The sequence below is a fragment of the Rhinatrema bivittatum genome, chromosome 12 (assembly GCF_901001135.1).
Source record: "Rhinatrema bivittatum chromosome 12, aRhiBiv1.1, whole genome shotgun sequence".
In the NCBI taxonomy this organism is placed as follows: Eukaryota; Metazoa; Chordata; class Amphibia; order Gymnophiona; family Rhinatrematidae; genus Rhinatrema; species Rhinatrema bivittatum.
Genome location: NC_042626.1, coordinates 33,995,386 through 34,021,720, shown reverse-complemented (window position 1 = coordinate 34,021,720; position 26,335 = coordinate 33,995,386). Strand labels below are relative to the sequence as shown.

At 43.1% G+C, this 26,335-nt stretch overlaps 1 protein-coding gene across 5 annotated transcripts in view; it reads left to right on the top strand.

Annotated features, from left to right (window-relative positions):
* GLB1L2 (galactosidase beta 1 like 2) overlaps window positions 1-26,335 on the top strand; it is a 136,911-nt gene that overhangs the window by 88,845 nt on the left and 21,731 nt on the right. For all 5 annotated transcript variants that reach the window (XM_029572334.1, XM_029572335.1, XM_029572333.1 and 2 more), the window contains 10 exons: window positions 361-453; window positions 2,229-2,310; window positions 8,144-8,208; window positions 9,075-9,159; window positions 9,621-9,758; window positions 16,217-16,297; window positions 17,268-17,374; window positions 17,759-17,905; window positions 19,112-19,183; window positions 20,370-20,448. In XM_029572334.1, the coding sequence (XP_029428194.1) occupies window positions 361-453; window positions 2,229-2,310; window positions 8,144-8,208; window positions 9,075-9,159; window positions 9,621-9,758; window positions 16,217-16,297; window positions 17,268-17,374; window positions 17,759-17,905; window positions 19,112-19,183; window positions 20,370-20,448 (949 nt within the window). The remainder of the gene's footprint in view (window positions 1-360; window positions 454-2,228; window positions 2,311-8,143; window positions 8,209-9,074; window positions 9,160-9,620; window positions 9,759-16,216; window positions 16,298-17,267; window positions 17,375-17,758; window positions 17,906-19,111; window positions 19,184-20,369; window positions 20,449-26,335) is intronic.

The window sequence follows — 26,335 nt, the reverse complement described above, 5'->3', positions numbered from 1 at the left end:
TATGTCTTTTTTAAAGAAAGAATAGTAGGATGTATGGAACCAGTCGAACCCCCACCCCACCCTCATGGAAATGTTGGAGGAAAAACCATCAGAATTCAAGAAAGTCTGAGATAAGCATAGAGGATTCTTAGCTGTGGGGAAGTGAAGGTAAAGCCAAAAATCAAGTAGGGTCTGCAGTATTGCAACAGGAAGGAAAAATGAACAGATTAAAAGGGGCTTGTGATCTTTATCGATCTTCCTGTTCTGTGTTTCTATGTACAAAAGATCCTGTCTTCATCTTCTGTTACCAGAGTTATGGCTTTAGTAGATATGTTCTCAAAGTGGCTAACACTGTACTATGCTGTACTTTTTTCCTTGTAGTACCAAAAGGGCGGGCCCATCATAGCTGTGCAGGTGGAGAATGAATATGGTTCCTATGCCAAAGATCCTAACTACTTAGACTATGTGAAGACGGTAATATAACTCTTTCCTACAATGTTTCGTATTCAGCTTTCATAATTTTTCCCTCCCAAGCGTAGGCATACCAGAGACAGACTGGTGGAGCCTGACAGCCGTAGGGTCTCCCTACTTTTTCCCTAGAGATAATTCACAGGTCATTTATTTTATATCTTTAGAGAAGAAAGATTTCCAGGTCAATATTCAATGATGTGGCAAATTTATCCGGAGAAAGATATGCACGTAACTTGTCCTGGATATTCAGCGGGACTTACGCACACATGGGGTAATTTTCAAAAGCCCACTTATTCCAGTAAATGCTTTTTAAAATCAGGTCTTTTGCAGTTCAATATCCATGGATAAAGTTATGTGTATAATTTTATCTGTATAAATTAGGACTGTGATTTCTCCAACCAGACTTACTCGCATAACTTAACCCCCACCTCTGAACACCTCCATTGATGCTCCTTTGTGTGTATACTTTTTTGTGCACAAAATTTACCTGATGACCGGGAAGAACTTAGTTTTCTTGCACATAACTCGAAAACTTACAAGCACAAAGGCTTTTAATATTGACCTCTTTAGTTATTAGGGTTCAGTGGTTCCTGTATTCAAATTCCAGCTCTGATAAAGCCAAAATAGTTTTGCAGGCTAGGTCTCTAATAGTTCAAGTAGAACATTCTGTCTCCTGTGCATTATGAATATACATGACATAAATTTGCATATATTGAGTCTCTGTGTTATTCAAATGTATCTCCTGCATATTCATTGTGGATATCCTGAAAACCTTGACTGGCTGTGGGGTCCTCAGGACAGGTTTGGAAAGCCCTGGTGTACCTGCTATATATATATGCTTTTATGCCAATTCTAAGTGCAGAAACCTTTTGAAAATTAAGCTCTAAAAATACAAACTTTAGCCTATACTGGCTGTTTGAAAATTACCTTCTTAATGTCAATTACTCATGGGCTTTACACCAGCTTTCGAAGAGAAACTACATGTGTACTTTCCTTTTGAAAATTATCCCACCAAATCTTGCTAATTTGCGTACATAGTTTTTTCAGGAACATGCAAAAGTATGCCGTAAGTGCAAACTCTTCCCCAACCCCAACTCTGCTCGCTGCGCATAAAACTACATGCATGCAGGCTCCATGCATGTACTTTTACCCACATATCAGGTGGACAAATTTGTAAAAGCTCGTATCCAGGGGCAATGCACTGTTTTACCTGAAAAATGCCTTTGAAAGTTACCCTTATGATTAACTGCTCGCCCTGAACCTAAATGGCATGAATAGGGACGAAGGAGTAAAGAATATGATCTAGCAGGAGTTCCGTGGTAAAAGATAAAGATATGATTTGGCTATTTTTGTCATTGTTCATGGTGTGACAATAGAGGAATTATTTTCCTCTGTTCAGTAGTTAATGCTTTCATGCTGTGCTGCTCAGAAAGTATCTTAAAAGTACAAATACTTTTTCACTGCAAAAAGAGTAAATGTTTTGGGTCTGGAGAAATCTGACAAGAAGGGACAGTTTCTGAATTCTAGATCAATTAATGGAATTTAATGGGAAAGAAAGAACGTTCCCTATTTCTGGATCTCAGGAAGTCTTGTAGGAAGAAGAGACATTTCTCAGGTTATGACTGTTAGAATCATATTTGAAGATGGGACATCTTCTGGGCTGTAATACAGGATTTTTGGAGTATTGTTTATACTTTTAATTTAGGCAGTGATTGAAGAATTCATCTAATACAGTGTTCACAGTGTCCTCAAGTAACCATTTTTGTCATATTGCATAGGCTCTTTTAAAGAGGGGGATAGTGGAACTCTTAGTGACCAGTGACAACAAGGATGGCCTGAGCAGTGGAAGCCTGGAAGGAGGTATGTCGTTTTGTCTACCCTCTCCCTGTGGGGCATTTTTCTAAGACAAATATTAAATAAGCAGTGAACCAAAAAATAATGCCCCCCCCCCAAACCCTACACAAAATGCAAACATTTTGCATCAAATAGAGCAAAATAGAGTGTGATCTGAGATCATTAGAAAAGATCAGCTGAAAATGATTTTTTCCTTTTTCTCTACACCATTTTAGCAGCTATATGTGCTTTTGCGTGCCTCAAAGCCACTGAAACCTGTTCACATCACCTCGTAGGTCCAAGTTTAACTGAGTAGTCCAAAAAGGCACACAGCTAGAATTCAAAATGCACCCAAATTGGGGAGTGGAGCCCCGAAGTAGTAGAGAAACACGTCCTCACTCTCTCATCATATCACATGACCTCCACATGCTTATGTGTATCAAGGAATTCTAATAGTTTGGTAAGAAAGATTTCTCTTTTGTTAAATTCATGCTGTCTCTTCTCCATTAAGCCATGTCATATCAGGAGGCAGCAGAAGGGCAGCAAGATGGTAGATGCTGGGGATGGGGGAAATAGAAGGTTGTTGATGGCAAGGGTTAAAGAATGGAAATGGAGGCATTATATGATTGATAAATGGTATGTAGATGGAAGAATTAAACTTAAAGAAATTCATAAACTCAATCATAAAAGATGGCTACTATAAACTCCAAGTCCTAAAAAAGCTAAGACCCCTCCTGCATTTACACGACTTCAGAACAGTACTACAGGCCCTTATCCTATCAAAGTTAGACTATTGCAACTCCCTACTCTTAGGCTTCCCAGCTACATCCCTCAAGCCCCTTCAAATGCTCCAAAATGCCTCCGCCAGAATCCTCACAAACACCAGAAGAAATGAACACATCTCCCCCATACTAATAAACCTACACTGGCTACCAATACACCTCAGAATACGATTTAAGAGTCTCACTCTAATCCATAAAACCCTATACAACCAAAACAAAAACTGGTTCAACGCATCCTTCCACTTCAAACCCCCCTGAAGATTCACTCAATCAGCCAATAATGGCTCCATACCAGCAACCTCTCCCAAACTCACTAACCTTGCCTCAACACGAGCAAGTGCCTTCTCCATTGCCGGCCCACCCTTAAGGAACACTATGCCCCTCGACCTCAGGTTAGAACCCAACATTATGAACTTAAAAAAAAAAAGCTGAAGACCTGGCTCTTCAGACAAGCCTACCAATAACTCGCATTCCAACTATCACCCCACACGCTACCCTCCCCCCGCTCGCCCCCTACCACCCCCTCCAATATCATCAATATCCATCAAAACATGTATCCTCATCAATGTAAATAGTATTCAACAATGTAAATAGTGTTCATTTATCGTTTCTTTCAATAGTTGTTTACTGTTTTGTTCCTGCATCCCCTCCTCCCTCTATTTCACCCTGTATACTCCCTGTTTTCCACGTTTACATAAATGGTTGTAATGTAATTTACATCCTTAGTTTCTACTGTTATAATGTAAACCGATGTGATGTATATACGAATGTCGGTATATAAAAGAGTTAAATAAATAAAAGATATGGAAGGCTAGGAATTAGCTGAAAGATAAGAAAATCTTTTAGGATGAGGAAGAGATGAAAGCTGAGAATGAAGGAGAAAGACAGAACTTGAGTCCTTGGTGGTGGGCTAGTGGCAGTGGTATTTGTTTATTTATTTAAAAGTATTTCTTAGCCGCTCATTCCACAGATTGTGGTAGCTTGCAATAAGAACTTATACAAAGTTAATTGTGACAAAATTTGTACATAAAAGCAAAATAAATATATAAAACAATCAAAATAGTATTTTGTGTTGACCAACCATCCTCATCGAATCCGACCAGTTCTTAGCACTTCACATCCAGACTCACGCATATAGGCACACAAGTGTTCATTTTAAAATTAGCCTGTTAGACTGTAAGCCCTCTGGGGATAGGGAAATACCAAAGTAACTGATTATAATCCTCTGTAAGGCAGCACCCCTAGTATTCCCCTATTTTCATGTGCAGAACCAGGCTAGACACCTGGTCCACCTTAAATCCACTAAGGAAAGTATACTCTATGGGCGAGATCTTGCTTGGCAGGTGACGCACCGAGGGCGTAACCAGAGATTGGGGAATAAGAGCTGGGTTCCAGATGGGGATAACCAGACCAGGCCGGGTCTCCGGGAGGAAGTTAGCTTCTGTATGTAACACTGTCCAAACCCTGAGCTGAGTCGAAGTAGCACGACTGTGAGCAGAGAGAAAGTACACAGTCTTAAGGTAAAGACATCTACTAGATTGAGGCTGTGAGTAAAGTTCATGTTTTAAGAGAAGCTGAATTTCTGCCTTCAGGCCTGTAGGAATCACTGCTTATTACCACATCTACTTTGAAGCACCGAACAGTGGAATGTAAAATGAAATAAATAAATAAAAATAGAGGGAACATTGGGCTTGGATGATGATTTCCTTTTGCAGTACCCTTCAAAATGTTTAGAGTTTCTTATACTAGATATATCTTCTATGAGCCTAAACATTTTTGAGTGGAGAAGTAGTCTAGTGGTTAGAGCATCAACCTAATAAACGAAGGTTGACCGATGTGCCGCAAATGCGCAGTAGAGAGCAGCTCTACTGCGCATGTGCGGGCGAGCACGTCGGTCTTAGGCAGCGCAAGGAAAAAAAAAACATGGCGGCGGCGGGTGGCAGCGGCGGCGGGAAGAGGAGGGAAGGGGAGAGAGGTGGGAGTGACTGAGGGAAGAGGAGGGAGGTGAGAGTGAGGGGAAGAAGGCAGTGGGAGACAGAGGGTGAGTAAGACTGAGTGGAGGAAAGGGGAGGAGTGAACGAGGGGAAGGGGGAGAGAGGGAGAAAAAGTTTAGAAGGGTGCTGTGTTAGAAAATGGACTGAAAACAAAATGTAATGTAGCCCGTTTTAACGGTCTTAACGGCTTGTCAGACTATAAACCAAGGAAGCCAGGGTTCAACTTTGGCAAGTCATTTTACCCTCCACTGCCTCAGCTACAAACTTACCAGAAAGCTTTAGATTCAGATCCATTCGGTGCCAGGTGTGGTCAGGTGAGCCACTTGTGTGACTGGTGAACTGTTCTCTTCAGAGAATACCTGTTACAGGCAAGCAACTTCACTTTACCTTGCTTACCACTTTCCCCAAGTTTATTGTGTTTTGAAAATGCCCAGTGCTCTTCATGCACAAAACCACCTTATGCTATATATGCAGACAGGATCCGCTGGATGACTGCCGTCTTGCTTAGTTCTCTGTAGAGGGCAAAGTTCTACAAGCTGATTGTGCAGCGTCTTCTCACCTTGCTACTTCCAGAACAGCTGGTTGTTTACTAACCACTTCCAGAATTGCTGGCTGTGTACAAATCTTTCTCCACGTCTTTAGTTCTGTGTCTTTTAATGCTGCTGCATTTCCCAGGTGGCCCACAAGAGATCACTCCTGCCATCGAAATAAGTGTCGTAGTGAAGATCTGGTTTTGCATCTCAGATTTCCTCTGCAGATGTTCAGAGCATTAAAGCTCACCATGCAAAATATTTACTAGGCAAAAGGCTTTGATGTTCATTCTTTTCCTAGATGTAATTCATTATCCATAGAGGTTTTGACTCTTTAAATAGTTAGTGACGGGGAAGAGCAAGGAATGAAAACACTGCTGACAAGAAGAAACATAAGAAAAGAGGAGGTGGAAAGGTTGGGGTTTTGTATGTTAACAGAACACAGATAGCAGTACAATTATCAGTAAAGCTTTGAGGTGATCTTCAGCTGCCCAGCTTCTTTACACAATGAGCAAACCCTGTGTACAGAACATTGCACGTTAAAAGGGCAATTTTCTAAGCTTTTCTCCTAGGCAAACAGCGGTTTAGCTGCAGGAAAAGCCCTGCTGAAAATTACCCACCCTGCTGTGCAGGAACAGCACCAGTACTTTTACCTGCAACCAAAAAGGTGCAGAGATGTACTGACTTCTCCTGGGCCCAGCTGGCCAGATTTTCAAAGGCAAACTGCGCACAAGGATTTCCTTTGAAAATGTGCTTGCAGCATCTTTCTCCTCTCCCTCCCCCACCTCCAAATGTCTGGTTTTCTTTTCTATTAATTACCCCTCATTGAGAGCTTTGACATTTAGGTTTTGTGTTCCAGGACCTATAGGATTGCCTCCTCTATAACTGGCATCATGGCAGTCTTTCTCAAGTTCCTTGTTATGCCCAGCACCCTGATGCTAGGTCTCCCCTGATCAGAATGCTGATATATCCTCTCCTGGCTTTCTCTGTTTTGAACTCTTCCTTTGTGCTCTGCTACTTCTCTTTGCTCTATCGTCCTTGTGCACCTTTATTTTCATACCTTATTCCCATTTTTTTGATCCCCTGTCTTTATTATCCTCTCTCCCTTTCCATCCTCCACCCCCTATCCCAGCCCCTTCCTCTAACCCCTATTTCTTTCCTTTTCTTCCACTCTTCCTCCCGTCTTCACCCTCTCCTTCCTCCCTCCTCGGCCCTTCTTTTTTCTTTTCTCCTGTTTGTCTCTCCCATCTCTTCTCTCTGCCTCCCTCTCTTGTTTGTCTCTCTTGCTTCCCACCCCCACTCGTTCTCTTATTATTCTATGTATATTCATTTATATGCCGCCAATGCCATGGCCCAAGGTGGCTTACAACAAAACATAATGCATAGCTTAAAACCAAACTAACTCTGTGTTGGACATGACAACAACATATGCAGTCTAATATAAAAACTAAAAAACAATACCTTCCATCTCCCGTCAGTATCCCTTCCATCTCCCCTCAGTATCCCTTCCATCTTCCCTCAGTATCCCATTGCTGATACATAGTTTTCCAGCCTCTCTCCTGCCGCTGGCCAATGGATACCAGCTCTTGTTCTTGCTTCTGTCGCATAACTGGCTTCTTGTACAGATGCTGCTCCTTTCTTTCTGTCACCCTATGCTGCAGGGTAATCCATAGCTGAGGTGGTGCAGCTACTGCAAGGTCCCTCCAGACACATTTAGCCTAAAGTTGGCCCTTGCGAAGCCCACCAGAGACATCACTGTGTCCTATTGGGCCAGCATGCCCTTATTGGTTTGTCCGTGTCTATGATCCTAAACTGGATTGACTTCTGCAAGAGAAAAATTGCTACTACTTCAGACAAATGGACTTTATGAACATAGAAAGTGATGTTTCTGTTCTTTATAAATTGTGCTTAAAAATAAGTACACCACCTCTCTTACTCTAATATTGATCTCCCTCCCTTTGAAAAGATTTTGGTTTGGTTTAGTTTCAGAGGCAAGAAAGGAGCCTTACAAATATAAAATAATGAAGGGTAGGAGAAATTTTTGAGCTTTGAGACGGCTTTCCTCTTTACTGAATTACTTACATTTATCATAGTTTAGAGTGCCCTCTGAAGCTGACACTTACTCTTCCTTTAAATCTTGCAAATACATCTTCTGAGTTCTGAAATAATCTGTTATTGAACTTTCCAGGCTCCTTGAACCAGCATAATGGAAGAGAAATGATGATTAGTTTAGAAGAATGCTAGAGTTGTTTTGGTGAACTGTAGAAGGGCAAAATGTTATGAAAATAATTGGGAAACAATATTGTACTCTTTTTCAGCATTACCTTCTCTGATATACTGGGCAGTAGAATAGACACATTCTGACATGTATTTAATGATGTGACTTTACCATGTGTTTTTATTTTTCATTTGATGTTTGGAATATGAAGGTTTGATGAGGAGACAGTGAAGATTACCTGCACCCGCTCCTTTTCCTAGTAATCTGTCCACGGGCATGGCAACATATGTATTTCTGTATTCTTTTTATTGGCATTCTGCTCTTCTTCCTCACCAGTGCTGGCCACTATTAACTTCCAGAAGCTGGAACCTGTTCTCTTCTCATATCTTGACACAATCCAGGTATGAAAACAGCTTTCAGGCTGCTGAAGCCCCTTCGTCACTGTTAACTGATGCGAACATTAAGGTGGTCACTGGGTACATAGCTTGTTCTAGAGTCATCCTAGGGGCTGGCAGTGTAGGGGTCAGAGCACAGAGAGATCCTGATTTTATTTTCCTATTCACAAGTCATCATGTGACCTTGAGTGCACCACTTAACCTTCCTGTGTCCAGACATAGATGGTAGATCATTTTGGAGTAGGGAAAATCATGTGTGAAATAATTTTTATGGTGCTCTGTACATTGGTGCTGTATAAATAATAAATACTGCTGTTTTCCTATACTTCCTTTCCTGTAGCAAGAACAGAATGGGTCTTTGTCGAAGGGAGGGCTGGAAGATTTATCTATTTCAGGGTCTTATAAATTATTAATTTGTCTCACAAACCATAAGAGTTTTTCCAGAACCAGGCACTGGAATGAAGAGGCTAATCTGGGGGCCCAGTATTTTGGGAACAGACTTTGAGGGTTACTGAGTTAATCCAAAGTTGTTATAAACCAAACCGGCACACCGACACATTGATAAAAGGAGCTTTCTGTTGAAATTCAGTGTTTAAACCTGATCTCTATCGTATTGATATGCCAGCTTTGTTCATAATTACTTTAGTTTATGAGTTATACTCCTTGACATTGCCTGTTAGGAAGTACTTTTTTTTATATTCACTTATTTTTGATATTTGAGTGCTGATTTGCTTATTTTTTATTGATTACTGAATTAGTCCAATTTAACAGCTCTAAAGTATGTATGGAAAATGGCTCTTTGGAGGGATTCTTGGTTATGGAGCGTATCACAGATTCATCCTTGTGCTCTTTTTCTCTGCATTTCATAACAGACCAAAAAACCAAAGATGGTGATGGAATATTGGACAGGCTGGTTTGACCAGTGGGGAAGTGACCATCATGTATTTGATGCAGACAGTAAGTTCTCAATATCTGTATCTAATGTATTTTTATTTATTGATGTGAATACAGCTGTCATTTCCTTCTGGCATCCCTGTCTTACTGTTCCCCTCACTTCTGGATGTGATCATAGTGCCAGGCATCTTACTCTAAGAAACTGTACCTGCCCAACTTTACTCTGTGTGTAACACAGTACCAGAGAACCTGTTCTGGAAATCTCTCCAGCCCAGAATTATTCTATGTTGGATCAAACTGCCAATTTGCCCTGGAAACCTGTCCTAACCCAACCCTATCTAACTTGCTCTTATCCTGACCAAAGTTAGCCAGTTAACTTTAACTGTCTAGCTTCCCACTCACCATATTGACCTCATTGTGTTTATACTTGTTTATGATAAGGCTGCAGTATCTTAGGTTTATAGATTACTCTTAGCCGTATAATACTCTAACCTCTGGCACACTTTTTTCTCTCTTCCATACAGTGGTTGTGGAGACCGTTCAGGAAATTCTTAAGAGTGGTGCTTCCATCAATCTGTACATGTTCCATGGAGGTACAAACTTTGGCTTTATGAATGGAGCTTTGCATTTCATTGAGTACAAGGCGGATGTCACCAGTTATGGTAAGCTTGCTACTGACTAGGCTGCTGGAAGACATGATGCTAATTAGAATTTTGTTAATTGTGAGGTCATGTGATATGATGAGAGTGGGAGGACGTGGGACATGGCTCTGTTTGCTTCTGGGCTCTTCCTCCCCCTTTTTGTTAAATTGCTGTGTCTAAATTCATTTTTCTTTGGAAAGGAAGATACAGTCTTTTTTTGGAAATTTTTTCTCACCTTTTGGTGTCTGTTTGCTTCCCTCATTTTGAGATGATTACTGTCACGGTGTGGAAAGCCAAAGAAAAGTTCAGGGTGAATGAGACTAAGATGGCTGATACAGAACCTGAAGCCCTGATGTCTTCAGAAAAAGATTTGTTGGTAATGGAAGTTGCAGAAACAGTAACACTTGCTTTAGACAACAAACTTGAAAAGATTTACTTAAAAATAGAAGAGATTAACAACCAGATTATGACAATAAAAAAAAAGATTTTCGGGAGGTGGAGCTGAGAATTTCCAGTACAGATGGTCGCATACATACATTGGAATCAGAGGTCACCATCTTGAAGTCCTCACTGAGTAAATATGATGAGAAGTTGGACCTCAAATTGTTTGAAGAGAAACAACTTGTGATTTTTAGGTCTGCTGGAATCTGTTAAGGACTTAAAGCCTCCTTGGTCTTGGAATCCTGGTTAGTGAGTGAGCTGCAATTGGACTCTTCTCATGGTCTGTTGAGAGTGCAATAAGCCCATAGATTAGGCCAACATTTCAAAGATAACAACCGTCCTTGAGTTGCTATAGCTAAACTTTCTAAATTTTTCGCATAAAACAGACTAAATGAATGTCTGATTTATATTACAATTTTCAGCACAATTAAGAGTACTGCATGATGGAAAGATGCTGGTTTTGATAACACTTGATGCAGTGCACATCTTTCTTCAAAATTTAGGTCAAGGCTGATATGACGGTCTGGACTGATACATGACTGACTAGTTTGGAATGCCTATGGTTCTCATTTTTATGATGTGACGAGTCAATTTTTCTTATTTTCTCTTGTATTCCTGCGTGAGTCTATCCTGGAGTGGTAGCCTTTACAAGATCTCTTGCATGCGTTAGCAGCCTCCTCTTAGTTTTTATAGACTGTTGCTGTTTTCCTATGATGTACCCTTTCTTAAGTTTCAGATTCTCATTGTTCAGTTACACACCCTACCCCCCTCTGGGGGCCACTGGAGCCTTACTGCACACCTTCTTTTTTGTTATTTTTTGATCTATGCAGAATAATTTTATGGAGTGCATCAGAGATGCAGTCTCCAAAATTGGCTTTCTTAGCGTCCAGTCAGATGAATCCAGAATAAGTGGGTTATACGAGACGGAGCAAGTTGATGTCACAGTACATATACCCCTGCAGTGGCCGCAACCTGCCAGTATTCTCTGTCTCCAGCAGATGGTGGATGTGCATTTCCCCACAGGGGATTGCTTTAATTTAAAGAAGAATAATTTAGGAAGAAAATTACTGCTCCGCTCTCCTGCGGTCCCTCCCCCCACTCCCCTCCCCTGAGTGATTTCTGTGGTCCTTCAGAGGTGTGCCTTGGCCCGGTAGCTGGTTTCCGGCATGGGCTTAGCTGCTTACGCAGCTGAAAGGCAGCAGGTGCTGGAAGCCGAGCGCAGCGGTGATGGCAAATGCCCTGTTCTCCCACAGCCGGAGACCATCTCATGCTCAGCCAGGTATGGCTGAGCTCTGGTAACTTATAAAAAAAAAAAAAAATAGAGACTTAGCAAGAGGTTTTACTTGTAGGGCTTCCTCCGGTCTCCGTACTCGGTGTGCCGTTCCAACTTTCATCTCACTCCGTGGGAGATCAAGGGACGTGGACAGCCTGGCAGATTGAGCAGCCTGTCTAGGCTAGGCCCCACTCCGAGGCTTTTGCTGCACGCTGTGTGGTAGGCCGTAACAGCTTTTCATGCGCTTTATTAGGCTTCCCTCTTCAGGCTTGTTGGTTCAGCGTGTGCGTCCTGCTGTGCATCCAATTGGGCACCCAGTTTTTGAGCACATAGTATTTCTTTATCCTCTGAGCGCCCACATTAAGTGGCAGGGCCTATGTTTAAACTGCTACATACTCTGTCCTTGCATTTGTTGACCTTGAAAACTGTGTTCCTTGTGGCAACTTGTTCAGCACATAGGGTTTCTGAACTGCAGGCCTTGTCTTGCCGGGAGCCTTTTCTCCTGGTGACTCCAGGGGCAGTACAGCTGCGTATTGTTTCTTCCTTTTCACCAAAGGTTATCACTGAGTTTCTTTTGAATCAGACCATCTCCCTGCCATCTCTGGTTGAAGAGAGAGATGCAGGGGAGTATCGTTTGTTGTGTCCCTTGAATGTCATTAATGTGCCAGGATGTTGGTACCTTGGGTCATATTTTCTGGTACTATGACAGAGCTTTTTGAGGAAAAGCGTTGGTATGTTTGGGCTCTGTTTTGGACTTTTTTCTATCATTACAGCCAGAGGCTATTCTTTTTAATGATATGTCGTACACAAGCATGGAAACATGCCAGAATCCATGGCTACAAAAAGCTTGGTTGATTGTGAACAGTCTGATTCTACAGCATTGGAGGTCTATAGACACCCCCTTCCTTGATGAAATGGAGAAACCACCTTATATCAGTTGATGATCATGGAAGAAAATTAGCCATATTAAAAGGAGCTATTACAAAGACAACTCTCTGTGTAAGAAAAGTCAACAAGAGTATGAGGAAAAAGAACAGATTTGGTTCTCAAAGGAGTTAACTAAAAAAAAAATTAAGGCAAAAAGAACAGCGATCAAGAAGAACAAGGTTTCCTAAAAAGAGAAGCATTTGGAAGAATACCTGGAGAATCTAAGAGCGATGAGGAAGGAAATCAGGAAGGTCAGGTGGAAGAAAGGATTGCCAAAGCGGTAAAGCAAGGCGTCAAAATATTTTTCAGATATATTAGTGATAGGAGGAAGATCCAAGGTGGTATAGTAAAATTGAAAGGAGACAAGGAGTAATGTGTGGAGAAAGATGAAAAACATAGAAATATTACATATTTCAGTTCAGTGTTCACCAAAGAAGACCCTGGAGAATGACTGTTGATTGTTGACAAGAGCATTGATAAGTGTCGGGTAGACATATTCCCGTTTATAGAAGAGAATGCATGGGAAAAAGTGGGAAAACTGAAAGTGGACAAGGCCATGGGGCCAGATGGGGTACATCCCAGGATACTGAGGGAGCTCAGAGATGTGCTGGCAGGTCTCTGAAAGACGCGATCAATAGATCCCTGGAAACAAGAGTGGCGCCACAAGATTGGACAACAGCAGTTATAGCCCTGTTTCAGAAGAGTGGTAGCAGAGAGGAAGATGGAAATTACTGGTTAGCCTCACCTTGGTAGTGGGAGAAATAATAGAGCTCTGCTGAGGGAGGGGATAGTGAATTATTTACAATCTAGTGGATTGCTGGACCCAAGGCAGCATGGATTCAGGACCCAAGGCAGCATTGATTCAGGGGAAGGTCCTATCAGATAATACGATTGATTTCTTTTGATTGGGTGACTAGAGAATTTGATCAAGAACAAGAACTTGATGTGATTTACTTGAATTTCAGCACATTTTTTGATGCAGTCCTGCATAGGAGGCTTGTAAATAAAATAAGACTTTTGGGTGTGGGTGCCAAAATGGTGGAGTGGATTACAAACTGGTTGACTGACTGTGTAATGGTAAATGGAATCTGCTCTGAAGAAAGAAAGGTATTACACACCACTTCGAGCCAAGCAAATGAAAATTACGCAGACCTCGTGCTGCCCTAAATGCGGGGAGGAGGATAGTGGTTATCTCCATTGTTTTTGGGATTGCCTGCATATCACTCGTTTTTGGAGGCAGGTGTGCAGGGCATGTACGAGCTTTATCCATACCAAGCTGCCGCTTGCCCCTAATCTATGGCTTTTTGGTCTGGATACGCCTCCCTACTTGTCCCTCACCCCGGAAGTTGAACTCTTTCTTAAGAAAGCGGGGCTCGTAGGGAAACAGGTAATATTGGCACAATGGCTCAACCCTCAACCTCCCAGTTATGATCAATGGTTTCACAAAATGATGTGGCTCTGCTCTATGGAACATGCCATTGCTAAGGACACTATGCTACAGAAATTTGTTAAAACATCCAGCGTATGGGCAGGTTTCACGTCTTCTCTCGCTCATTACATTGGACCTTACCGAGATCCCTGGAGCCAGGACCGGACCCCAGGCCAGGATAACGCTCCATCCACGGACACAGAGACTGTTCACCAGGATTCATAGACGAATACGTCGGAGGGGAGGAGTGCAGTTTGCTCTTACTAATGCATACCTGGTCACCTCCATTACGGATTGCATGAGCGGGGAGGGATGGGGGGGGGGAGTTTACAATAGTGAATGTTACTTGAAGTTGTACTGTTACCTGGTTGAAAAAATGAATAAATACAGATTCAAAAAAAAAAAAGAAGAAAGGTATTAAGTGGAGTGACTCAAGGATTGGGACTGTTCAATATTTTTGTAAAAGACATTGTACCTGGGTTAGAAGAAAAAGTTTGTCTTTTTGCAGATGATACTAAGATCTGCAACAGAGTGGACATGCCTGAAGGAATAGAGAGGATAAAAGGCGATTTAAGTAAACTTGAAGAGTGGTCAATGATTTGGCAGCTGAAATTCAGTGCCAAGAAGTGTAAAATCATGCACCTGGGATACAGCAATCCAAAAGAGCTGTATGTGATGGGGGGAGGGGGAAGACTAATGTGCATGAACTTAGAAAGAGCCTTGGGGTGACTGTGTCTGGTGATCTGAAGACAGCAAAACAATGTGACAAGGAGATAGCTAAAGCCAGAAGGATGCTGGGCTGCATAGAGAGAGGAATAACCATCAGAGAAAAGGAGGTGATATTACCCTTGTACAGGTCCTTGGTGAGGCCTCACCTTGAGTACTGTGTTGGGTTCTGGAGCCCATATCTCAAAGAGGATAGAGACAGGACGGAAAAGGTCCAAAGGAAAGTACCCAAAATGGTATTGGGTCTGTTTTGGAATACCAATATGGAGAGACTGAAGGATCTAAATATGTATACCCTGGAGGAGAGGAGCAGCAGGGGAGATATGATGCAGACCTTCAGATACCTAAAAGGTATTAATGATGCACAAAAAATAGTCCTTGGGCTCAGATATACCAAATATTCAACTCATGAAAAGAGCATCTAATATATATTTTATTGCATTCACAAACCTATCTTATTATGAAGGCATCACTTTGAGAAATAATTCAAAATTATGTGGGCCTTCATAACACCCATGCAGTTACGTTAATCATCAGCATTTCACTGCATACTGAATCATATGTAATCATAGGTCCCAAATTCAAGCAATAAAGTGCCTGGAATACCCTCCCGAAAAAGTTGGTGAGGACGAGAACAGTAAGGGCCGGATTTTAAAAGGGTTACGCGCATAAGGTATGCGCGTAACCCTTTTAAAAAACCCCTGCGCGCGCCGAGCCTATTTTGCATAGGCTCGGCGGTGCGCGCAAGCCCCGGGACGCGCGTAAGTCCCGGGGCTTGCAAAAAGGGGCAGTTGGGGGCGTGGCCAGGGGCGTGGTTTCCGATCAGGGGCATGTTCGGGGGCGTGTGGGCGGTCCGGGGGCGTGGCTGAGTGCCGGTGCGCGTAAGTTACTACTGCCCGGAGGCAGTTGTAACTTTTCAGATAAAGGTAGGGGGGGTGTCTAGATAGGGCCAGGAGGGTGGGTTAGGGAAGGGAGGGGAGGGGAAGGTGCGGGGGGTGGAAGGAAAGTTCCCTCTGAGGCCGCTCCGATTTCAGAGCGGCCTGTCTTTTAAAATGTGCCCCTAAGTGAATTTAAAAGGGCATGGGATAAACATTGCAAATCCCTAAAGGCTTGAGATTGATACTGAAGAAAAATGGCAACCTATGTTAACTTCAGGTGTAACATTTCTGTATGGAAGTAACCTGCACAGATTGGCAGCTACTACCCTTAATAGATCACATGGGGGGTAACTTGCATGGTGCAGCAGATGCTACTTTTAACAGAACACATGGGGTAACCTGCTTGATGTGGCAGTTACTACCATAAGCCACTTGTTGGGCAGACTGGATGAACCATTTGGACTTTATCTGCTGTCATTGCTGTGTTACTATATTTGGTCACCATATATCCAATCCTTGCCTCTTTAGGCACGTAGCCAGGTTCTTAATGATCTTCAGTTGGATGCATGAGTATTTTGATACCTCCTTCAGATCATTTGAGGAGTCTTATATGGAGGCGAAGGGAGGAGGTTAGAAAGGAATTGTTTAACTGCATATTTTTGTACATTATATATGTTCATATATTCTTTATGGAGACTGGCTTTTGTTATACTGCTTGTATACTGTTTATTGTTGAAATATCAATAGATTTATTAAAAAAAAAAAAAAGCAGCTTAATTGTTACAGACCCTTGTCTGTGTTTTAGACTATGATGCACCATTGACTGAAGCTGGTGACTACACATCCAAGTATTACAAACTTCGAGACCTCTTCAGCAAGTTTATTGGTAAGTAGAAATCAACAAAATCTCTCCTGATGGTACAGCTCAATGTCTTGATCTACCAGAGCAGAGAGTGGATCTAATGGCATTTCATTCTTTCTGCACATACTCTGCTCTCACAGAAGAGTATTCCAACTATGCTAGCTGATGTCAAAGTCTGAGCTATCATCTGATAGGGAGATGAAATCCTTCTTCCATTTTATTGTAGTGTGTGACTCCCTCTCTCTGCTAATGACAGAGAGGCTTCCTCTGTCTATGCTAACTTTCAGTATTATCTTTTAGGTCCATAGCTGGATATCTCGGAAGTTATCCAACTAAATGAATATTTGGACACTTATCCGGCTAAATTCTAGCCAGATAACTTTTTATGTGGCTAAAATTTGGCCGGATAAGTCAGGGATGTTACTGGGAGGAACTGAGTTAGTTGGATAAGTTATCCGGCTAATTCCGATGAGAATTGAGAGCAGGAAACAGGGAAATTTTGGGTTGCAGTCAGTCAAGCTCCCACTCACACACCTTGTTTCTTTAAGTGTGTGCTTCTCATTACTATATCCTAAACTAAACTTCTCATTACTATATCCTAAACTATTCCTTCTTTCTTTTTTAAACAACAAAGAACCAAAATAAAGTAGTACGATATCTTATAGCCGAGTAAGAGGAAACTGGACATGACTTATAACACTCACCAAATAATATTTTTATGAAACTATGTTACAGTAAATTAACGGCACCTGTTTAAGAGTTTAGAATTCCAGATACTGTATTTAACATATAGTTTTTGTGCCCTGTTGTAAACCGTTGTGATGGCACCCGCTTAACGACGGTATAGAAAAAGATTTTAAATAAATAAATAAAATAAACCGGATAAGCTGCTGAAATTTATCTGACTAACTGAGCTGAACAGCAGCTGAATATGGACCTTTCTATTTATATTATTAATAATATAGTAATATTATTACCTTGTTTGCTGTTTCAGAGGAACCACTACCCATTCCTCCTAGTGTAATGACTAAAGGTTCATATGGTATGGTGCAAATAAAGCAGTATGTATCTCTATGGGATGTTTTGCAGAGCACTGAAGAGGTAGGTACTACTGTATATCAATACAGGGTAGAGAGAGGATGCTGGGCTGAGTAGTGGGAGGTTTGCATTGACTTTGCAAGATTCTGCATTTAGCTCTCCACCAAACTTTGATTACATTGTGCCATTGTGCTGTGTTTCTTGGGAAGACGGGAGTCTGCTAGATTCTAAAGTTTCTTTAACCCCAGAATTTAAACATTCAAAAGACTCCATGGATATATTTTGACTTGCAAAGTAGAGGGTCCCATTGCACCCCACCTTGTTCCTAAAGCAAGGCTGATCTTTCTTTACCAAGGCTGCTGCTCAGTTTTTCCAGTTACAGGATTGTGCAACAAAGAGGTTCACTGTTTGAGTGGCACGACTTCACCTGAAATGTTTCTTTTATAGCCATTTAAAACTGTGGAGCCTATTAACATGGAAAACCTCTCAGTGAATGATGATAATGGACAATCTTATGGGTATACACTATATGAAACAGTGATATTTGGAGGAGGACAATTCCATTCTCAGGGAAACATTCGAGACAGAGCACAGGTATACATAATTAGGAGAAAAAGCACAGACATCTTGTAATAGAGTCCACAGAAAGACAGCACTGAATGATCTATTAATAGGACTAATTTCTGAGGTCCAATGTTTTGGATGGGCTGCTTGATGGTTTGTTTGATTTGTTAGTTGACTGAGCAAGTAGAACTGATTGTGTGGTTTGGACCAGATATTCATGCTCTTACCCATTCATTTCTTCCAGGTATGTGTTTTTTTTTTTTTTTTTAAGGTTGGGCTTACAAATTGATTTGTCTGGATTAAAGGTAGTTGGTTGATTGATTTAGTGCTCTCCACTTAATCTCTATCACTTGTTTGTTTGGCTGGTTGAGTGATTCCCAAAGGAAGGATTTAGGATCTTGTTTATTCTCCATGTTCAAGCAGGATAAAGTAAACCACACAAGGAGATGGCGTCATCCTGCTGGCACCAGGATGTAAGAGTTCTTTCAGAGCTCGGAAAAAAACCGAGATGCTTTTTCTAAGCAAGCATGGGCCTTCCTACACAGCTGCCTACCGAGCAGCTTTTATCAGTCTTTTTCATCCACACATTTGAATGGACACATTTTTGCTCTTGCCACTCATACAATTATTTTTATATTCTGTTCCTTTTTTTGATTCTCCTTAAACCCCCCCCCCCAATTTATTTATTTTTTTTACAAAAATTGTTTGATTTAGCCTCTTATTTTTGCTTCAAGAAATGTCTATTCTGTGATGCAAGGATGTCTCTTACAAATGGTCACGACCTCTTTGTAAAGTGTTTGGGCCCTTCCCACGATATACCAATTGCGTTGCCTGCGCTTGTATGTCTGACAGGTCAGAAGATTTAGAAATCTCATCCTGAAGAATTTCATGAAATCGCCTCACCCATCGACTGACCTCAGGCAGCAAGAGGAAGCTTTCAAAAGCTGAAGGACCTTCGCTAAACTGATAAAGGCACTCCTCCTTGGTGCCATGAGTCCGCATGCTCTCAGTGGAGGAACCATTCCCTTTCCAACACAGAGGGAGATAAGTCATTCTGTTCAGCACAGACAGACACTGGCACTATACCATCACGAGACTTCGGCATCTTAATTTTTCAGCGCTCTTTCTATCCCATTACCATCAGGATGATGTTGCTTGCTTGTGTGGCTGATTTATCCTGCTATCTGTGAAGAACATCTGTTACAGCTGAGCAACTTTACTTTCTTCATTTTTTAGGTGTTTGTTAGTAACCAGTTGGTTGGATCCATTGATTTCCAAAACCTGGAGCTGAACATTGCAGAGGTGCCGGTGAGTAAACAGGCTTGTACTGGGAATGGGGCTGCTTTTTCATGCACTATATGCCATAAAATCTGTACCGCATAGGTTTTTAGCAGAACACACCAACGGCACTGATGCTTACCCTCTATCAAAATATTTCCTGCCAAATCATTATTTTTTGAAACTCTTTAAGCTACTGCTCAAGAAGTTCAGCCGTGTTCAGAAAAGTGCCATAACTTTCAAATTAAATTTGCACAGTAGGCTCATGCATAAATAAAATCTGTCGTTTGTGGCATCATAACCAATAAGTATCATTCATACCCTATGAGTGGGAGGCAATCCATAACTCTTACTAACATAGCTCCTTCCTAAAGGGAATTGTCAGGAGGCAGCTTAAAGAATTAAAAAAGACTTAGTAATAAATTGTAATTGATCAGACAAGTATGATTGCCTGTCACATGTACTGTTAAAATGCGGCACAGATTTACAGGTGACAGAGCCTTGTCTGCTATATATGGGCTTGTGAGGCAGCCGCTCTGCCTCATTCTTCCACGTGCTGAAAATCATGTGGCCTTCAGATTTAGTAGCAGGCAGAATTCAGGGACCTGGCAATTTTAGTACTATTGAAAATGTACTTCAGACTGGCTTTTTCCTGACCAGTTGATTTGGTCACATTTATTTTTTCATTCATATTGCATGTTTTTCTTTTTTATGTATGTTCTCTTGTAAGCCACCTGGAGCCTCTGACATTGGCATCGTATAAATAACAATAAATAAAATAAACATTAGAATTCTTTGTTCTCTCTAGACTCATGGAGGCTGATATTCAGTGCTACTTAGCCGGATAGCTAGTGACTTAGCCAGCTAAGTGGCAGCTGCTTAATATCCAGTTATGTTCACTGGTTAACTGGATATCTAGAGGTGGATTGGGGCAGCGCTACTTATCCAACTAACTTAGCAAATAAGTGCCACTGTTTGGACTTATACAGTTAAGTTAATTGAATAAGTCAGACCTGCCATAGAGCAGGTTACCTTACCTGGATATAACTTATCTGGCTAAGTAGCATTAAACATGGGGATATTCAGCACTATAGACATGCTGCTGAATATCCCATGTAAGTTAGCCGGATAAGTCTTATCTGGCTAACTTATACAGAAGGTTTCTTTTGAATATGGATCAGTGGATGAATATTAAAGAGCTGGTCTATGCTTACAGGGCTACAGGAAGCTAAGAATATTAATTGAGAATTGTGGAAGAGTCAACTATGGGCCAAAGTTAAACAATCAGCGGAAAGGTATGCTCAAATTTCTAACTGGTTCTTGTTTTGTATGTATATATATATATATATATATATATATATATATATATACACATACATCAATGAATTTTGACATTTTGGAAATTGCAAATTCTCTTTCCATTGTATATATTGTACCTAATAGATGAATGGCATTATGTTAGATTTCACTGTGCTTTCACATTACTTTCTGACACATATCATGCTACCAGTATCTTAATAAAATTTTAAAAAGACTGTGTTATGCCCTTGCATCCTATATCTCAAATCTTTAGTCTAGTTATCACAGCTCATATCGCACTAAGGTATCTTTATCCTGATTTTCAGAGCATTACTTTCTTTATAGCAGCTTTATCCTGTGTGAGTACAGCATATTTTATTCAGTTCCTGTTCATACCCAGATCAGTCCAGACAAGTGGGCTATGCATCCCTACCAGCAGATGGAGGCAGAGACCTAAAATCTTTTCAGGCACTGCTACTTAACTAAGAGTGCCACCTGCAGTCCCTCAGTATTTCTCTGTCTCCAGCAGATGGTAGAGGTACAAACCTGTAGTCTGACAAAAAAAAAAAAAAAAGATTAAAAAGATTAGAAGAGACACTCCCTGAGGTGTTAGGTACCTTCGCTGGCCATCCCTCAGGTCGAGCTGGGCGAGCAAGGGGTTGGTAATCCCTGTTTGGCTTTAGCCCGTAGTATCCAGGGGTCAGAAAGCATGGGGTCCTGGTTCCCTCTCTCCGCCTGAGGTCTTCTTCCCCACATCTCCAGGCAGCAGCAGGGAAGTATATTTTTATGTCTGTCTGCTGTTGAGTTTTTTGCTGGGCTATGTCTTTAAGAAAAAATAAAATAGAACACAGAGGCTCAGGCTTTGTAAACGTCTGTCAGCTGGGACACCAGTAAGACAGACTACTTGAGGAAGAAGAGACTATGAGTATTTTGCTCCGGGTATCGGAGAAGGCTCTTGGGCAGTTACTCGCACTACAGGCGATCTGACTCTCGGCGATGCAGGCAGATAGTACCGCATGTGTTTTAAGATGGCGCCTGCTGGTGAGTGCAGGAAATCTTGCCACTCCTGCGACTCCCACTACGTATGGCTTAGTGTGACCTCACTCTTCAGTGACTGTGCTACGGAAGGGGAGGGACCCTCCATGGGGCAGCAATATTTAGGAGAGCCACCTGATCACATGGGCCTGTCAGGGCTGATTCAGGGAAAGATTTTGCAGTGTTTAGCAGGAAGCCTGCACAGGAAAAGAAGTGGGGGAGGGGAGCCCAGTGACTTCCCTTCCCCACTTTCTCCAGCGGTTCAGGCCTGAAGGGACGATCGGCAAGGGGATGGGCTGTCTGAGGAGACTGCACTGGATGACAGGGGCAGTGAGGATTTCTCCACAGAATATTTTTTACTGCTATTTGGCCAAGAGAGGTGAAGTGGGTAAATGGGCCTTCAGTCAAAAGTCACAGAGGATCACGAAGAGGTCAAAGAGGTCCTCAGTCCGGAACTCAGGGGCTCTTCTCCACCATTTGGGTCTTGACCATCCTGATGTAGATGAGAGGTCTGAGGATTCCGATGACTTACAGGACGATCCAGGAGAGGATTGGCAGGGTTGACCAGGGGATGATCTGCAGATGACCCTGGGGATGATCCAGCACATGACACATCCAGCATGGACCACGACACAGCCAAAGATTTATCTGACCTTGAGAAGCTTCCGATTGTGGAGTGGTATGACTCACTGGTTGTATGGCTGTTCCGCAAAGAAGCGTTGAGACTCCTAATTCCCCAGGTCCTATAGGAGTTAGATATTAAGGTGATCCAGGAGGAGTCGGATAATAAAGGGGTGGACCCAGTCCTGGATGGCCTTCGAGATCCCCCAAAAGCCTTTCCGTTGCCTAAGAAGATAAGGAAACTTGTGAATCGGGAGTGGAATGCTCTGGAAGCAGGTCTGAAGGTGGCCAGAGCAATGGAGAAATTGTAAACTTTGTCTGAGGATACTTTGCAGCTTTTGGTGTTGCCTAAGGTAGATGCTGGTGTTTCAGCAGTCACCAAGAAGACGACCATTCCAGTGGCAGGGTCGTCTGCGCTTAAGGACATTCAGGACCGAAGGCTGAAAATCTAGTTGAAGAGGATGTTTGAGGTCTCAGCCTTAAGTCTGCGAGCAGCAATCTGTAGGAGCCTCATGCAGAGAGCCTGTTTGCGCTGGGGTCACAAGGCTCATGAGAAGGCGGCCGCTGCTGCCTCTTCCAAGCAGGTGGCACAGCTGGAAGCTGGAGTAGCGTATGTGGCAGACGCTTTTGTTAGTGATCTGATGCTAGGAGTTAGCAATCAGATAGTAGTTATACATGAGAGTTGAGGGTGGATCCTTGGACCAGTGGCAGATGACCATGCCCCCGGGGGAAGATCCCGAGAGGGACCACCGGTCAGGCTCAGAGTTAGGAGACAAACACACACTAGTTCTTTTATTAGACAGTATACTGAACCACCAGAGGTGGCAGTAGTGAGCTGGAATGCCCGGCTGGGCTGTAGTCCCTCAGATACTGGAACAGCGATCCCTGGAGGCTGAGCTGAAGAGAGAATGAGATATAGTGAGTAGGCAGGGTATGCAGATGTTAACACTCACACATTGTCCCAATGAAGCCCAGGAGCTGGAAAGTATAGGCCCTCGAGGAGTGAGTACCTGGTTCCAGGGAAAGCTCAGAGAGAACGATGGTAATTCACTGATGTAACTGAGATAGTTGGTAGTGAAGACTTCCAGGCAGAAGAGTATACAAAGTAAGTCTGGGATGAGGGCCCTCGAGGAGTGAGTACCTGTTCCAGACTGTCACCTGAAAAACAAGGAGAGAGCGAGGCCCCCGAGGAGCGGGTACCTCTGGTAAGTCAGAGGAGGCAGAGTAGCTTAGACAGACAAAGCGAGTCCATTGTCAATCCTTGCTAACTCGATGTGTTAGCAAATTCCAAGACCTTAAATATCAGTCGCGAGTGACGTCATCTTCGGGGGATGCCCCTGAGGTTTGCGCCAATGTCGGTACTTCAATCGGGGCCGCGCGTGCGCCCCTAGGCCTCCAGGAAACATGGCGATTGCAGCGTCGAGCCAGTCCAGGAATGCCCGAGGACAAGTGGCAGGAGAACGCCGCGGCAGCCAGTCTTCCTGCGGACGGAGAGGGAGGCGCCAGAGAGGTAAGGAGGGCGGAGAGAGGGTGTCGGGCACCGACGGACACAACAGCTTTGTATGATTTGGTCCGCACCTTAGCCAGAAATATGGTCTCAGCGGTGTCAGTATGTCTGCTGCTGTGATTACGAAATTGGTCGTTGATATGTGGTCGAAATCACAGCTGTGTAATCTTCCCTTTAAAGGAAAGCTTCTCTTTGGAGAAAACCTGGAACAGTTGATGAAGCATCTGGGGGAGTCGAAGGGGAACAAGCTGCCTGAGGATAAGAGCAGGGGAAAGACTTTCCCAGCTCGCACCCATTTTCGGGATATGAGATTTCGTCCCAACAAGAGTTCTTCCATGGCCCAGCAGAAGCAGGGCTTAGGATGGCAGCAGTCCTTTCATGGTTTCCACTGACCCCTCAGGGATGGTTCTAGTCAGGGCAGTAGTATCGTCAGACAGTCCAGAGGGTGCTGGAGATGTTGTGATCTTTGGGCTAGGTTGTGAACCTGGCAAAGAGTCATCTGACCGTAGTACAGTTGTTGGAGTACTTAGGGGAGATGTTTGACACCCAGCTGGGCAAGATGTATCTTACCATAGAGAGGATTCTGAAGCTGCAGTCACAAGTCCTCTGTCTTCTACGAATGCTGATACCCAGTGCCTGGGTTTACCTGCAGGTGTGGGATTCTATGGCGACTTCTCTAGACTTGGTACCTTGGGCCTTTGCTCACATGCAGCTGCTCCAGAGGTCCCTTCTGTCCAATTGGGATCAGTTGTCCAAGGAGTTTGATTGGCCATTACCACTTCAGGGGGCCTCCAGATCCAGTCTCTCAGGGTGACTATCGCAGTCCAGTTTGGAGAAGGAGATGGATCTGGAGGTTCCGGACTGGGTGCTGGTGACCACAGATGCCAGCCTCAGAGATTGAGGGCGGTCTCTAAAGGATGGGCAGGCCAAGGGCTGTGGTCACCAGCGGAAGCATCCTGGTCTATCAGTCGTTTGGAAATGAGAGTGATCTGCAGGGCATTAGTGGAGTTCCTGCCTCTGGTTCGGGGACAAATGGTAAGAGTGTACTCAGACAATGCAACTACAGTGGCGTATGTCAATTGGCAAGGCAGGATGAAGAGTCGGGGATTGGCCCTAGAGACACAGCAATTGTTTGTCTGGGCAGAGCGGAATCTACGGGGGATTGCAGCATCTCATGTGGCAGGAGTGGACAATGTACAGGTGGATTATCTCAGCAGACAGCAGTTGATTCTGGGGGAATGGGAGTTATCTTCAGAGGCCTTGGACCTCATTTGAGCCAGATGGGGCGATCCCCAACTGGATCTAATTGCGTTGCACAGCAATACCAAGGTGATAAGATTCTTCAGTCACAGAAAAGAGGAAGAGGTTGAAGGGATCAATGATCTGGTTCTCCTGTGGCCAAGGGGAATTCTGTGAGTGTTTCCTCCCTGGCCTCTCATAGGTCGCGTATTGCGGTGCATAGAGCGCCATCCAGGCAGAGTGGTGTTGGTGGTGCTGGAGTGGCCACGGCATCCGTGGTTTGCAGATCTGATTCGGCTCGCCATGGATGGACCCATCAGGTTGGCTCATCTTCAAGGTCTGCTCAGACAAGGACCTATCATATGTTATCTATTTTTATGAATGTATGACCTGTAAATTGCTTAGACCTATTTTGCATTAAGTGATTATAAATTTTAATAAATGAAAATGAAAATCTTCTCTGATTGAGTGGATCGTTTTTGTCTCGCAGCTTGACTTTTGAGAGGAGACAGTTAAGAGCAAAAGAGTACTCGTAGTCAGTTATTGCTATGCTGCTTCAGACACAGAGACTGTCCACCTCACTGGCTTAGGTCAGGATGTGGACAGTGTTTGAGGCCTGGTGTGTTCAAGAGGACCAGGATCTGTTGCGGGTTGATATCTCACAAATCTTGGCCTTTCTGCAGCAGGGCGGCCTTCGGATGTCTTCAAGGAAATTTGCAGGGCATGCAGTTGGCATCTCATCCAGATATTATACAATTTCTCAAACAAGCCAAGCACTCGCGACCTTCGGTGCGGCGTGTGTGTCCTTCGTGAAACCTTAACTTGGTACTGCAAGCTCTTTTAGTTCGCCATTTGAATCATTGCAAAGGGTGTCATTGAAGGATCTCACTTTGAGAAGGTTTATTCTGGTAGCGATTTGTTTGGTAAGAAGGATTTCAGATCTTCAGACTTTGTCCAGTAGGGAGCCGTTCCTGTGGATTTTGGAAAATGGAGAGTCCTTGCGTACAGTACCCTCTTTTTTGCCAAAGGTTGTTTTGTTCCTTTCATCTCAACTAGACAGTTCATATTATCTGTTTGTTTTGTTCGGAGGTGCAAAGAAAGGAATGAAGGCATCTAAGGCCACTATTGCTTGTTGGTTAAAGAAGACTATTTATTCAGCCTATCTCTGTGGCAGTTGAGCGGTCCCAGAGGGATTGCTAGTGCATTTGACTAGAACACAAGTGACTTCTTGGTTCTTGGTTAGTTGATGTCCGCACAGGAGATCTGTAGAGCGGCCACATGGTCTTCTCTTCATACTATTACCAGTTGGATGTCCAGGGGACAGAGGAGGAAAGTTTTTTTTTTTTAAGAGTGTTCTCTGAGCGGGTCTTTTGGATTCCCGTCCAGTATAGGGGAGCTTGGGTACATCCCACTTGACTGGACGGATCTGGGGTATGAACAGGAAAGGAAAATTGTTCTTACCTGCTAATTTTCGTTCTTGG